We start from the raw sequence: 16,624 nt of genomic DNA, 5'->3' as shown, positions 1-16,624 counted from the left end.
TTCTTAGAGGAATGTTGCAGCTGTACAAATCAATGTGCAAAACCTTTGCAAGAAAGTTAAGACGTATTTGAGAAATATTTCCAGGAAGAATGGAAAGGGAATTAGTATTAACCTTGGAACATAACTGCATTTAAGTGGGACACTAAGATTTCACAGGTAACGGGATGACAGGATCTGTATTATACATACAGTGCCATAGTTGGTCACTCTGGAAAGGATCTGTAAGGTTATTTGAGTGATTAGGCCAGTGATGTCTTTGTATCTCTGGAAACCAAGAATCTGAGTCATAAAAACGCAAGCAACCCAAGAGTCAGGGTCATAAAAACACAAGCTTTGTTAGCAATAATATTTCATGTTAAGCTACCCCTCACTACAGGAAAGACATTGAGCTGCTAGAGCGTGTCCAGAGGAGAGCAACCAAGTTGGTGAGGGGCCTTGAGCACAAGTCTTATGAGGAGCGGCTGAGGGATCTGGGGTTGTTCAGTCTAGAAAAGAGGAGGCTGAGGGGAGACCTTATCGCTCTCTACAACTACCTGAAAGGGGGTTGTAGTGAGGAGGGTGTTGGTCTCTTCTGTCAGGTGGCTGGAGATAGGACAAGAGGAAATGGCCTCAAGTTGAGGCAAGGGAGATTTAGGTTAGATATTAGGAAAAATTTTTTTACTGAGAGGGTTGTCAAACATTGGAATGGGCTGCCCAGGGAAGTGGTTGAGTCACCATCCCTGGAGGTATTCAAAAAGCGAGTGGACAGGGTACTCCAGGGCATGGTTTAGGGGGCATGGTTAATGGTTGGACTCGATGATCTTGAAGGTCTTTTCCAACCGAAATGATTCTATGATTCTATGATTCTACATTTGCTACTGCAAGTTGTTTGCTATGCAAATCTATTGCAGTGAGTGTTACTCTTTCACTTCTTACTCTTTCACTTCTCATATCCATATGGTAGGAATCACTGTGACTGTGGTATGTGGCTTTTCATGCCTAATCGTAAACAGTACAGTCATATTTATTGACAGAGATGCATATAAAGTCCTGTTTCCCTGAGCACTGTAGAAATCAATAATCACATATACAAGCCTTCTTGTGGCCAGCACTTCGCTTTATGTCTGGAGTAAAGCACCTTTGCGTTCCTCAGTACTGCCTCAGTACTTGATCATGCAGAGCGAGAACCGGGCCAGGCTGCGGCAGGACTCCGTTATATCCCACGTGTTGTGTTTTCTGTCTGTGCCAGATACAGAGTAAGGGAGGAATAGTGTGTATGCAGCACTCATTCCACCACGATGCCAGCGTGAGGCAGGGGCATGGATACAGACCCAGGTGCGGGAAGTTCTGCGTAGTCCTACCTTTTAGACACTGCCCCTTTTAGATTTTTCTTGGGATTGTGTGGTTAGTGGAGATTCCTTTCTGCTTTTTTTGTTGTTTCTGTTCTGCTTTTGCTGCTTTCTCTCCCTTCAATCAATATAATAACATCCTGCTGTCCGTACCAGCTAGCTTTCTGGTTGGATCTGCGTTGTATATGACCATCTCTGTTCATCATAAAGAAAGGTTTTGTGGTTATTAGTGTTTTGGTTTTGAGATTTTTCATGTTTATCTTAAATGAAGTCTAATTATATCCACCAGCTTTCTTTGTGGTTATGCTACCTACTGATACAAGATCTCTATAAAGGGATGTATGAAAAGGTATATAGTATACACTGGCAAGTGGAGAAGGAGCTATTGATAAATCTAAAGTTTAGTAGGATAGTCTAGGGGTGTCCTGGTTTCAGCTGGGATAGAGTTAATTGTCTTCCTAGTAGCTGGTACAGTGCTATGTTTTGAGTTCAGTATGAGAAGAATGTTGATAACACTGATGTTTTCAGTTGTTGCTCAGTAGTGTTTAGTCTGAAGTCAAGGATTTTTCAGCTTCTCAAGCCCAGCCAGCGAGAAAGCTGTAGGGGGGCACAAGAAGTTGGCACAGGACACAGCCAGGGCAGCTGACCCAAACGGGGTATTCCATACCACATGACACCACATCTAGTGTATAAACTGGGGGGAGTGGGGGCGGGGGGAATCGCCGCTCGGGGACTAGCTGGGTGTCGATCAGCGGGTGGTGAGCAATTGCACTGTGCATCATTTGTACATTCCAATCCTTTTATTATTGCCCTTGTCATTTTATTAGTGTTATCATTATCATTATTTGTTTCTTCTTTTCTGTTCTATTAAACCGTTCTTGTCTCAACCCATGAGTTTTACTTCTTTTCCCGATTTTCTTCCCCATCCTACTGGGTGGGTGGGGAAGTGAGTGAGTGGCTGCGTGGTGCTTAGTTGCTGGCTGGGGTTAAACCACGACAAGGGGATAATAATTGTTTTTCCAAAGGGCAAATCCAGATCCCAAAGTTTAGCCTATGGAGTGGAGGTGATAGTAGGAAACTCTGCTGGCATTTGGGGAGTTTGTTGTCTCAGACCAAGTATCTCAGAATAAACAATGAAGCACATAAGCAAATGCTCCACTGACTGTCTAAGCAAGACGAGTCTGATGGAGAAGTGTTAGAAGAATAGGTGAGCAGACTGTATTATGCATGCATCTACATCCTCCTCATATATGCATATGTACAAAGGAGAAAGATTGTGCTTTTTGTACATAGGTTTAAATGTAGAAGTTCAATGAAAGTTAATCCTTGACCAGTTAAGCAAAAGGGATCTGCCAGATTTTGTGTGGCCCCGCAAGTGTGGAGAATGGCAGATAAGTTACTGAAGACATGGTCTGATCTAAGGCTATTACAAACACCCATTATTTATGTAGCTATCATTTTTCTTGTGTTTTCAGGTATCCCAGACCCAGTGTCAACTTGGTATAAAGAGACCAAAATATTAGTTGATGGAAGGATATTTCTTAATATGAAACATAGGGGGATTATCAGTTTCATTCCTCCTGTGTGTTTAGCTAAGATAACCCTTGGTGTAGGCTAATGCAGGTTCTTCTTTCCCACTCTTTTACACTGATGTGGGTGTAAAGTGGGTCATTTTCAGAACAGGTACAGCCATACAGGGGTATTTATGCACTGATGTGGAGCTTTTAACGTACCTAGACAATGCTTTGGTTGTCAAAACGTGTTTACATATGTTAATTGTACTGCAGTATTATACAAGGTTTAGGCATAGATCAGGTGCCCATTGTGCCAGGCAGCATGTGAATACACAGAATGGTCCCTGTCCCAACAGGCTTGTGTGGTAATGATAAGGAGAGAGACAATACATGGGTATAGACTGACAGGTCCTGTGAAAGGGGAGGAGGAGCAAGTGCATCTGAAAGATAGGAATAAATCCTATTGAATAAGGGTGTGGGCTGAGTAGGACTGTACAGAGAACAGAGATTACATGATGAATAGATAGTAAATAAGAGAAAAAAAACTTCAGAGAGGTAGTAAAGGGAATTTTTTCCACTGACTCCAGAGGACGTGAACCCCACAGAAAGACACAAATTCTCTCCTGGACTTGTAAAATGCATAAGCTTTCTGTCGAAATAACTTCTGTGAATTTAAAGTTGCTTACAGAGGAAGATTTCTATTTATAACCAAATAAAGTGGAAAAAAACGTGATGCAAGAGAGGAAAATTAATGGCCACTTTTTAAGTTTAATCAAATTTGTATATTTTTGTAAGTTAAAAAACTTTTTGCTGACATTAGGATTAAGCCCACAGCTCCTTTTGAAATCATTAGAAGTGGTTTCCGGTCCAAAACCACCTGCAAAATGGCTATTACTAAAAATTAAACTCATTTAAACATTGTTCTTTCCATGATAAAGTGTAATTTTTCAAAAATATTTCCATTCAAAAAATGGAATAAATGATCAAATATTGAACATTTTTTATATTAAAAATAAGTTTCAAATTGGGAAAAATGTTGGCATTTTAATGAAAATTTAAGTTTGAACAATAAAAATTTTATTTTAGAATTGGAATTTCAGACAACGTTTTCACTATGAGTAAGTTTTTCAAACTGGTATGGAATTATGACAAAGTATGAATTTTAAATAGAAAAGCATTTTTTTTCCTGAAAATTTACTCGAATTTGTTTTATTGTATATTTTCCTTAGAGAAATATTGAGTGATTGTTTTAGCCATTTTGATGCTTTTTCCAGCCATTCTTTTGCATAATATTATTTGAAACTGATCATTTTTCACGAACACTTTGATTATTTCCTGCCATAAAAGGATTTTGATGACGCATCTACAAATGTCTTTACTGCCTATTGCTGCCTTGTTAATCTGACTATTCCAGGTTTTCATCAATTCTATATTTCTCCTAAATCATATGCAACCACAGTTCTCAGGTTACTGTTTTCACGCTGCTGCCAGCTTTGTTTTCCCTTGTCCGTAGCTCCCAGGGCATTGAGCTTAGGCAACATCAGACCCTGGTGATACACGTGCGGTTTTCTTTGTGGGAGTGGAGGCAGACCTGGGAGATGGGTGGAGGAAAGGGAAAAGGGAAGCCATCATGTCCAGGGATAGTGAAGGGGAAATTCAAATTGTAGCTGCTCAGCAGTGGTAATTTGTGACCGAGGAATGATCTGTCATGGAGGGCGAGAAGGCCCAACTGTGGGAGGGGTTAAACTGGCTGGAAGCCAGAATGCCAGAGACCAACTACTCCCTGTAAGGGAGTGAAGTTTCCCTTGGTGGTGAGATAAGAAACAGCCACAGTTTTGTCTTGTAGCCATCCTGCAATGTGAGCGCTCGGGAGCCACCTTTGGGCACCAGAGCTGGGCTGAGGGATGGACCCATGGCTGGGCTGAGGCGCCCATGCAGCCGCTCACAGGATTGGTGCTGGTGCCAGTGTATGTCAGGAATGGGCTCGTGACGATCTTTGCAGATTGCTTGTAGAACCACTTACAGCGGTAGGACTCTGCCTAATGCATTGTTCAAGAAATTTTTCTTTTTTTTTTTTTTTATTTAAGCACAAATGCATGTTTAATTCGCCTCAAGGGGTATCTAAAAATTCCCCAACAATTGCCACAGTTCTGATCAGTAAGAGATGGAAAATATGTTCACAGATCATTAGAGAACCAAAATAGGCATCTTTCTTACCATTACCTGCTAAAACCTGGTGGTGTTAATTTCTCCTACATGGCTCTGCTTCACTGTCCTCCTGTCATTAGATAGTACCTGATTCAACAAGTAGCATCATTGGTTTCCAGAGCAAGACTTGAGACAAGCAGCCAGAATACTCTAATATGTTTAAATGTTCTCTTGTCTTCTTTTCACCAAATGTTCAAAACTCAGTTTATTAGGAATTTAGCATATTTTCAGGTTACTAGTCAATAGCTGATGGTAAATTATCACAATCTCCCTCCCATTCATCTTTCCTCAGTGAATTTCATTATGCATCTTCTGTCACAAGTTTTCTTAAGGAGCTGAGAGAGTATTATGCTAACAATTCTCTTTACAATTTCTATCTAAATTCAATAATTGAAATTATGGTTTTATCTAATATCTTCTACTTTCTCCCCAGGTTTAAAAAAAAATAATGGCTCTTTATCTTGGGTAGAAAACCAGCGTTTATTGCCGTTTTCCTCATGGAACATTATTTTGCTTTAATTCTCATTGTCAGATCTGACAGAATGCACAGCAATCTAATCTAATTTTCATATCGAGAAATCTGACAGCTCTTTTCCCCTTGATGTCAAAATGCAGCTGAACTAAGATAATAATAACTGTATAGTACAATTGCTTTAGTAAAGAGTATTCATGAGTCAATCTCCATTAAAAAAATGTTGCCAAGGCTCTTTTCAGCTGGGAAAATTGCCATGCTTTTAAAATATCTTATACCCTCCAAAAAAGAGGAAACGGGCATCTGGTCTTCTGAAAAGCAAAGATGAAGGCAGATTTGAAAGAATGCAACTGGGAATATTAGGCAAATACATATTTAAGAGGAGATGGGTGAATGCTGGGGGGGTACTTCCATGGCACTGTACTAAAATGGATGAGGGAAAGATTACTCTCTACTGCTCCATTATTTTTTTTCTGTTAAATATTTATATTTCTTAGAGTTGAAATGGAAAGCAAAACGTGATCAGAGATCTGAAAGGCTGAAGATAATGGGATCCAATGCCTTTTTTCTCCAGGCTCTTGTTGCACGCATGGTCTAGATTGTAGTTCAAAGGCCTGCATGAAGCAAATGTAGAGTATTGGCCCAAGGCCAGTCAACAGGTGTCCACATTATTTAAAACCACTACAATATGTACTAATTGTCCTCTTCTTGTCCTCTTCAGCAGGGAAGCCCATATTACGATGGAGTTCGAACTAGACTGCTTCTCAGGCTTAAAGGTGGTAGTCTGAGGAAGCCTGCACACCAGCTTCCTGCCCTGTACCTCCTGTGTAGATAATCATAGAATCATTGAATCACCAAATGGTTTGGGTTGGAGGGGACCTTTAAAGGTCATGTAGTCCAGCCCCTCTGCCATGAGCAGGGACATCTTCAACTAGATCAGGTTGCTCAGAGCCCAATCAAACCTGCCCTTGAATGTTTCCAGGGATGGGGCATCTACCACCTCTCTGGGCAACCCATTCCCATGCCTCACAACCCTCATCGTAAAACATTTCTTCCGTATATCTAGTCTGAATCTACCTTCTTTTAGTTTAAAATCATTACCCCTTGTCCCACCACAACAGGCCCCCCTAAAAAGTAACCAGAAACCTTCTGTACGTCAGCAACACTGTATACAGCAGTGCATGTTTCCCACTCTTAGTTTCATGCTGCAAAGCATCTTTAGCCAAGCCACTGTGACCAGGCTGGCTTGCACTACTGTAAAGCTGGTTTGTCATCTTCTGTGTCTTCTGGCAACTTCCCGGCTACACCTCCAAGCTGACAATATACCTTTGTGGCACATCAGGCTTGCTCTTCAAACCATCCTTTCCTGTTGGCCTGCACTTCCTTGTATGCTGGACCTTTGCCAGTTTATTCCAGGACTAAATTGACAAAACATATTGCCTCTCTACTGCCTTTTGACTACCTCCTCCTCCTACCCGTTCTTACTTCTCATATCAAAAATACTGAACTCCTCTCCCCCCTCTCCCTTCTCTCCTCATACACTCCAGAGGTCTTGTGCTGAGCCACGTTGCCTGTTACGAGGTGCCAAAGCCAGCAGCCTTACAGGAAGGCTGCTGCAGCTCCATACCCACAAGTCCAACCAGTGAGGCTGAGCACGTGTACTCCATAGGCACATACACACCTGTATACAACACACATATATGTTGTATGCTGGGAGAGGGTGCTGGTCTGGTTGCCCCATCTGCTGTTGTTCGTCTGCGCTCCTTTGTGTGCATGGAGTCAAACTGTTTGTCACACAACTTAGCATAGTCCCTTCTAGTATCCTTCCTGTTAACCACCTTCTCTTCCTGCTTTTCACCTTCTAGGTAACTCTGTGGAAAAGGTGTCCGTGGCAGGGTTTGCCTGAAGGAAATGAAAATATACCTAGCTGCTTTGTGCTCTTTACATGAGAGGCACATTCCAGGCAAGCCATGCAAGCCCCTTGCTATGTAGCCATTAAGCTCTAATCTAGCTCCCACATATTTTCTTACTAACTGACTTTGATCAGTGTCTGCAGTGGATTGTGACATGAAGCTGGGTGCTGACAGGTCCAATGATGGCTCTGCTTGTGGCCCTGCAGAGAGCAGATAAAGTGCTATAGGGTTCTTGAAAGGGCATCGGGAAAGGTTGCTGTCCTAGGGAGCTAGTGGCTGGTGATTTTGCAGCCAGGAGAGAGACATAAGCTAAAAAGGTCACAATGGGAGAAGAGAGAGAAGGAAAAGGAGAATGAATAGAGGTGTCTTTAAATTGCTTCATCAGATTAGCAGGATGGCAAGAAAGTTTTTCCTGCTGTTGTCCTTCATGTCATACCAGTTCTGTGAATAAAAATAGGTAGTTATTTTTCAGAGCTTTTAGTCTGGCATCCTTCATGAGATCAAATTTACTTGAAACTCAGTTCTGCTACACTGCTTTCCCTGATGAGTGCATCTCTGGATGGTGCAAGAGTCCTGCTGGGATTAGTGTGGGTACCCTATGGTGAAGAATGACCCAGAGTCCCTCTAGTAGTATACAAAAACGTCTCAAGTATCTAAAATCCTAAGATTTGGGAATGCTTAGGAAACAAGGCTTTTTTACAAGAAGGGAGAGATGATTCCATATTTCTTTGGATTCAGCTAATGGAAGCCTTTTGGTGTATTTCACTTTGTTTTTATGTAAATTCTGCATTGCCATGCCATTTTGCTACTGCACAGCTGTTTGAAAGTAAGACTCAATATGAATAGGAAGTTGAAGCTAACCAGCCTCATTTCATTGTTCTGTCACCGCAGAAATTACAAACATCAAGCCAAAGTACAATAGAATTGCTTTAAACAATAATAGCCTTATAAAATGTAACCATACTGATTGTTCCAGGTATTTCTAAAAACAGATTTTGGAATTTATGTCCCTATGATGCCAATTCAAGGAATAGCCTACTGTTGTGCCAATGTGACTACCAAAATAGCAGGTACTTGGTACCTGTAGAAGTCATGCACACGTGAAAATTTACATCATCTGCAGATTACTATTTGCATTTAGAAATGTCTAAACAACGTGTGCTAAAGCCTGTTTTGTGCTGCTGCGTGTATGTGCAGGCATCCTTAAGAATTTGTTTTCCTAGCACGAATTACTCTGGACAGTTATAATGTGTTGCCATTAAGTGTCATTGCATGGATAGCTGGGTTATAGTTACTGCTTTAAAGTTTGATCTTGATTTTTAAATAATGATTTCTTTTTTTTGAAAATGCTTGCAACTATGTGTCAATGGACCACCTTTGAGAAAATAGGTATACCCATTTTAGAAGTAATTTTAAACTTCAGGTTTCTTTTATTTGCAGGTGCGCAGAGCAAGATCTGCACTTTATTGAACAGTACCTGGAAACAGTTTGACAGCTAGAATGACCTGCTGTTCTACTTTTGTTGAACTGGAATCAGACACAAAACCCCAAACTTCCCCAGAATTCGTTGTTGACCTAAATAACGGTGTGGGAGACTTCAGGGTAAAATGAGCGGAAAGAGAAACATTTTGCGCAACACCAGAGTTACACCTGTGAGGGTGACCCCATGTTGATTTCACCAGATTCTGACTCTTCCAAAATCAGTGGTTTACTGCTTGAGAAGCTCAGAAAAGCAGAAGTATTGTCCCCATTTGACAAATCCCACAGACACTTGCCTAACATGGAAGACAACATGGATGTAAAAAATGTATTTAAAACCCAGGACAATATTTCCTGCCTAAGGGATTTGTCGGAGAATGGTGATGACCTACTTCATTTTAACAGTATGGTCAGTGTCACTGCTGGAAAAGCAGAGAAATACTGCAGCAGACAGGTGCATTCCCACCCTACAAATGTAATCACTTATCACACAGACAACTGTTGCCTTAACGCGGAAGACTCTGTATCTGCTCAGTCTCTGGCAGATATCCAGGCATGTAAAAAAACTGGGCTCGGTAGACCTCTAACTGTGAACACCCTGTTCAGTGAGCAGGCGGATACTCCCATAGTAAATCAAAATTATTTTCTAAAAGATGATTCTGAAAATTCTGCCACTCTTCTGGAGATTTATGCAGAGAAAGTTCCAAGTGTAAGTGATGACTTTTCTGATGATGACCTAGAGTATTTTGAATGTTCTGATGTGCTGACATTGCATGAAAATGAAATCTGGAAAAAGAAATTACAATTTTTATTAGAAAGTGATGATGAAGATGATTTAAAACTGAGTAAGGATTGTGATGGGTGTGCTTACTTCCTCAGTGAAATGCCTTGTCTGTTCCAAGTGTCAGATAACACTATGCCTATGGATACCACCATTGGCTTCTGTGGTCATCACTCAAAATTCAAAGGAGTAAATGTAAGGAGAGACCCCTCTATATACAGCCAGTCAACTTTGCAGACAGAGATGACTCTCACTGTTGGACACCGAGATAAAAGCACCAGTTTGAAAGACAAAGAAAAGTATAAAGTGCCTGTTGCATCTGCAGCCATTGAAAATGACCATCCTGGAACTGAAGAAGAAAATAATGGAAGTGGCCACTCAGCTGCAGGTTTCTCAGCTGACAAATCAAAGAACAAGGATAATACACATGCCAAGGCAGACTCCTCTACTAGTGGCATAGGTGCTTCTTTGACAAATCAGGCTTCAGAGACAATGACAGAAAACAGTACGGACAAGGACTTGCTGGGGGAAAGCTCATTGCTGCTAGAGGAGGGGAGAAGAAATTTGCCAGAGGAAAATGCAAGGCATGCTGTCTGTACCTTAACAGAAAGTCTAAGAAGAAACCTTTTAAAGTTGTTAAACCCTAAAGAGCTTTGCAGATATGTAAGTAATATAGGACAATCTTTTCAGACTACAGCAGAGGTTAGGGAATTCAGTGCTTCCAGTCAGGAAGGTGTCATTTCAACACAAATCCCTGAGGAGACAGAAAACTTGCAAATGCAGGCTGGTTTGTGTCATACAGAAGAGGCAGATAAAGACTGTCACTGGGAAAGGAAAAGGACTTGGGGCCTGTCTGAGCAAAATCAGATGCCAAATGAAAACGTCTCACCCAGGGTAAGTAAAATGTTTATCATTTAATAGAAAGAGCTGCTCTACTGATTTAAATGCATTTTATTCCTGTTTGTCACAAAATAATGTAAAATGTAAATTACTTTGAAAGATACTATTCATGTACTTCTGAATGACAGCTACGGCTGGAAAGGAAATCTAGTTTTGAAAAAGGCCCAAATAAACCATAAGCTGTTCTAATTATAGAGTAAGATTGATAATAGTAAGAGGCACTAATGGGACTCTGGACAGCTGGATAGGGAAATCTGATATGTAGGCTATTGCACAGGTCTTCTCAAAGCAATGTTTCTTTCAACGCAGAAAGTTTCTCAAATACCTATTGTGAGCAGAGAATGTTTTGACTTACTTTCTTTTCAGTTTATACTCAGTGAACAAAATTGTCATCCACTTATGGTGCTGGAAATCTGAAACAAATCAACAGGGATTTGCGCTGAATTTATAACAAGGAGGGGAATTTAATCCAGAGAGTTCATGTTACAGAGGTGAATGGAGCTTTGCTTTTTAAAAATAAAACAATGAAAGAGTCAGATATTTCAGCTGAAATGTAAAAAACCAGCTAAAAATTAAAAACTGAAAGTGGTACTTTCCATGTACTTGCATATTTTATGCTGTTGGTAGGAAATCATCTGGGGAAATCAGTATAGTTGTACAGACTGATATGATGTTCCACCAGTTTTCGTAAGTGGGAGAATTGGATCATACTTTTTATTTCACATAGTAAAGACTCAAGATATAGAAATACATATGTATGAGTATTAAATCATGAATAATCTGATCACTGACTTTACTGATTTGAAGGTGTGTAGCTAATTGCACAGAAAAAAAACCCCATTTATGACAAATAAACACAAGTTTTTTCCAGTTCCACATGCTTTTCCTCATCTGTATTATTTAGGCAAAAATGTCTCCCAGTTCTGGGTAGTAGACTGACTTTAATCTAGCCACTGGGGTGTCTTAAGCAGTCAGAAATCACTGAATTCTTCTGCCTGATAAACATCCATAGGTTTCTCCATTTTTATAGCAGATAAAATTCCAATCACATTTTAGCAGCCCATAATGTTCTTATGATCGGGAACACCCCCTTACTGAAATTAACCTACTGAGAATTTCTTGACAGTAGGTATTACCGTGGTTTGCAAGAGGCATTGTTTCATTTTTTTCCCAGTGCAGTACAATAATTTAAATCGCAGAAGCCTCTTAGCAAAGAGCAGCTGTTATGTTACTGTAAGTGCCATGGTCAAATTTCAGATTGGCTAGTTAGACTCTTGCTACCTGGAGTCAGTATGTATTTCTTCTATTTGTGTGTCCATGACCAAAACTTTACATTAGATAAAAATAAGGGGGAAGGAAGTATCGGTGTACACAAAAGGGCTAGAGATTAGCACAAACCAAACCCCTGGTTTTAAACACACATGAATGAAGATGAAATTTAGGTGTATGTTCAAAATTATGTGGTCTTGAAAATGAGTCAAACAAAAGCATCCCATTTGGAAACTACTCTTTATAGCACAAGGAAAATGTGGACAGCTTCTCACAGCTCCCATATAGTAAGCCAGAAACTCCTCAGCAATCTGCTTGTGTAATCTAAGCGAGGCAAGAAAGAATCAACCTCCTATTGCTGCACACAGGTTTACATAAAAGTGCATTGTGGTATTAGCTGGAGCCCAGCATTTGAGACAGCTTTGCTGGGAGCAATGTGAGGGACTTGTAGCAAAAACCACAGCCATCCACTTTTGACGAGTGTTGTATTTTCCCTCTCCATGTGGTGAATCAGGTCTGCTGAGAGGTACATAGCAGCCACAGAACCACAGCATTAATTACCCAAGGATTTACACTTCCCCTCAGTGCCAAGTTGCCTCTAACTGGAACAACCTTTGCAGTCTGTCTTGTGCAGCAACTGCTGCTCTGCCTGGGTGACTTCTCCTTCCGTTGGATGGTCAAGGTGGGAGGCTCCCGACTCCTCTCATGACCTCATGGTTTAGCCCCAGATAAAATTCTTTGTTTATCTAATACTTCAAAGCAGCTTAATTAGTAATAGGTCCTAAAAGCCAACTGTGCCAGCTGTATGATACTACATACTGTACAGAGAGCCAGGAGGCTTCAGTTTTGCATTATGTCATTCAAGAGCCAGTCCCTGTTTAGTGTTCAGCCAGCACCCTCAGCACAAGGTACTGGTGTCACTCCTGAATTACAGAGCCCATGTCTGTGGCCTGCCAAATGCCAGCAATGTTGGTGAAGTCCTGCTGGAACTGGCAGGTTCAGAGAGATTCCAGGGCATAAGCGAAATACTTAACGTTTACACTGATACCCCAGGAAGAATGGCATGCGGTGTTTGTATATTTCTAGAGCATTTTTCTTCCTGCTGATTAGATCTACTGTTCATCCTGCCATTATTTTGGTTTTGCTCATGTTAGAACAGCCAGTTCGCATACAATTTGAGAGGTACTCGGTTTGACCTTCCTGACATAAATTTACGTCACTTCTAGATAATTTTAAATGTTATTGTACAAAAAGGAGAGAAGCAGAAATGACACAGAACTTCCAAGTAATCGGGTGATCTGGTTGTGCACAAAAAGTATTTTGTCTAGCGCGTTATACCTCTGCTTTGTTAGATTCCAGGGTAGCCAAAATTGCAAGGACTGCATAGGCCAATGAAGCTGTTCATCTGTTGGGTTACTGGCCCTGTTCAATATGTTAACATGGTAGCTATCTGCTGTTATGTGTGATGTCCTAGAAGCTGCCATGTGTAATGAAGAAGTGTGATTTAGTGTTTCGTTGCTGGGGCACCCTTAAGTTTAGAGTTTCCTGCTCTGCAGTTAGTAAACAAATGCAGATGCTGGTCATGTGCACTGCACTCCAACACTGTCATAAAGGAGGGAGTGTGTGTATTCGGAGCAACGTGCAGAAAGATGTGGGAAAAGGGTGGAGAGGTATGAGGGGAAGGAGCTGGGTTGCACAACAAAGGAAGAGCCAAAGGACACTGTTTGAAAGGGTGTCAGAACAGTTATGACAGGTTAACTCTGCCCATCAGAAGTTAGATTGAAACCCAGCAAATGGTTTCACTTAGGCCAGTAAACAGCTGTTGGATGGGAACTGGTTTAATGGCTGGCTTTGAATACAAAATAGGTGAGAACTTCTGTTCCAAAATATTAATGAGAGTAATGAGTAAGAATTACTGTGCATGCCCAACACATCATTTTCAATCAGGTTACAGTTGTTTCATTTTTCATTCAAATGTTTTTAAAGTACATCTCTGCCTCTTGTCTCATTTGAGTGAACAGTTGCTGGAAAAAAGGGAAGATTTTCTGGTTATCTGAGCTCAAAACCTAGTCAGGTATAATGTTTTATGAGACATGTATTCTTGCTCCCTCTTGGTGCAACTTGTCACCACTCACAGTTCTTTTACTGGAATTTTGAAAAAACTGCCTAAATCGGTTTCCTATGAGGAAGCTGGGATCCAAATCTCCTCCAACTTTGAATCTTAGCAGAAATTAGGTCTCTTATTTCTCAAAGTTTTTCACTTCATTGGTGAGTTTTGCACTCTATAAAATACTTCAATAGTCCTTGGGTGCAGAATAACTCTCCATCAAGTAGTTAGCATGCTTTGTTTCTCAATATTATATTCATACCATGTGCCACAGATCCAACAGGAGAGTTTGAGAGGCTACACCTCATCCTTTCTAATGGGCTAGAGTGGTTGGTACATTCACTTGAAAAGGTAGTCTTGTCTCAGGCTTTTGCTCTGAGTCTGGCTGAGATGGGGGCTGAACGTTCCCAGGGAATGGTCTGAACCTGAGCAGCGTGTTAAGGGGCAGGAGCTCTGCATCACAGCAAACAGAGGAGTCCTAGTCTGAGTAACTAGAGCTTATGCAGGCTGTGATACCAATCCTGCTTGTTCAATGGGATCCACCCTAGGGCTGGCAGGTAACGACCCATTTTGTCACCTCTGTTATAGTTGGCTGCAATCTTTCCTGGGAGACAAACAAAAAAAACATCAGTTGGAAAATCCTTACCACTTCAGAGTGTGGACCCATGACGGCTGTGCATGGTCACCCTATTGCTCTATGTTGTCAAAGGCAGAGAACTTGCTTTTTGTCCTTTGAAATACTATAGTTCTTACTTAACTTCCTCTTTTTCTGCCTCTTCAGCAGGAATAGCAGGATGCTAGCAGGATGTGCCTGTCAGTAAGCATCTGCAGGATAAAATATAGTTCATGTCTTTTGTTTCATCTGTCTAAAGCAGTTGAAATAACTACAGGTATTGAGTTATTTAAGCTAATCCAAGGCAGGTGTGGCATTTAAAGCAGAGTGTTAGTTTAGAAAAAAGGAATTTGAGTGGCATTGCATGAAACAGGGAAATAGAAAGACCCACTCAACTACTGCTGGAGAACAGTGTAAACTAAAAGCAGTTCCAAACATGGTGGATTTGAGGGAGTTCTGATCCAGAGGCAGTGATATACTTACTGTCTGTATATCAGGGATTGTTTGTTTCATTCCATTTGTACAAACTGAGGGATATAAGTGTAACATGGAGACTTTATTTACAGGGAGAATTACCTTGCTAAACTATTTCCTCTTAAAAAGCAGTGAGAAACCATGAGGTAAAATTAACCATCTCATTTCAGAGATGAACTTCTTGCTTTCATTAACAGAAATGGTTCAGCTGATGAAGTGAGAGACTCATGTATAACTTATCCCTACATTTTGTAGGGAAAGAGAACTAGAATAGCCTTAACTCTTGTCTACTGGGTTTGTTTGCACGTGAATGTGACAATTTGTCACTCAGTTCTGAAACAAACTTTGTCACATTGGGTGAAGATGGTCCATTTCTCAGGTATGGCAAAGGGAGCAGAGAACAGCAGCTAACTCAGATTATACTGTGAAGATTCTTGTGGCGCTCTGAGGTGCATTTATAAAAATCATGTGCAAAAGGGTCATATTAACTCCAACTTTACTCATACCTTTTTATCAGACAGCAGTAAGGTGATTTATCTGCCTTTTTGTTCTTTGCTTTATCACAACCTAACGTATTTGGCTTTCTTTAATGTTTTGTTATATTCTGAAGATCCCAGCTTTATATATTTATTTAGGAGATAATTATGATGTGCCTGTCAGTTTTGTTATCAAGAAATACTGATAAGTAAAGATAGTGCCAATTTCACTATTGACTCTAGCTAACAACATAGAGTTTCTGCAGAGCAGAAGTATATTTTTTTAATTTTGCCTTAATTCCGAATCAAAGCACTTGCACTGGTGTTTCTGTTTAACCTTCACTCTATCAAAATATTTTATCTGGAATTATGTAATTTATTCTTTTAATAAGTCTCTGAACATTATTTGTTGTGACATTTGAGACATGAAGAGAGGAAATTGTAGCTCTGCTCCTGTATCATACCACAACCTCCATTGACCTTATTATTACCTGCCATATTTAATTTTTTCCCTCTGTTACCTATATGTCTTGGTCAGCAGTGTAGTTTACCTCTGATACCTTTCCCCTTGGCATGTTATGTAGTGTGTTCCCAAGTGCATTACTTTGCTTTTTTCCAAATCTAATTTTGTTTTATTTCCTGCTCAGATTCATAGGGTTTTTTTGTTTGTCTGTATATGAGGTATGTGTGGATCACCAGTTGAGATGCAATGGCTCCTTTGAATGGAAACCAGGGTGAAAAAGGGACCAGCAAGAGCCCAGACCTTGTCTTGAAATGGGACTGGAATGTGGCTGCAGGGTGTACTGGGTCCCAGGAACTGGAAGCACTCCCAGGCCGCCTGGGTTTGTGTAGTCTTCGAGTTCCTTTTTGCTGTTCCAGAAGTTAGCACTTGCTGTTTTCACATGTGTGCTGACTCTTTCTTCTTCCAGATCAGTAATGAAATTAAATAACACAGCTTGCTAAAGTGCTATATTCCCATGCCTCATACATTGAAAACTCTCCTTAAGAATCAAGTATTTATTTAAAGAAACCCTCCCAGATATGATACTAATTGTATTTTGTTCAGGTTCTTGAACTGCCCAAGTCTCCT

General features: G+C 40.6%; 1 protein-coding gene across 1 annotated transcript in view; it reads left to right on the top strand.

Annotated features, from left to right (window-relative positions):
• The window catches only part of ALPK2 (alpha kinase 2), a 51,863-nt gene that overhangs the window by 2,002 nt on the left and 33,237 nt on the right, over window positions 1-16,624 (top strand). Inside the window, exon 2 of the mRNA XM_052778715.1 lies at window positions 8,876-10,589. Coding sequence (XP_052634675.1) covers window positions 9,102-10,589 — 1,488 coding nt within the window. The 5' untranslated portion in view covers window positions 8,876-9,101. The remainder of the gene's footprint in view (window positions 1-8,875; window positions 10,590-16,624) is intronic.

The sequence above is a fragment of the Harpia harpyja genome, chromosome Z, assembly GCF_026419915.1.
Source record: "Harpia harpyja isolate bHarHar1 chromosome Z, bHarHar1 primary haplotype, whole genome shotgun sequence".
Taxonomy (NCBI): Eukaryota; Metazoa; Chordata; class Aves; order Accipitriformes; family Accipitridae; genus Harpia; species Harpia harpyja.
Note: the sequence above shows the minus strand (reverse complement) of the source record. Positions and strands in the feature narration are given on the sequence as shown.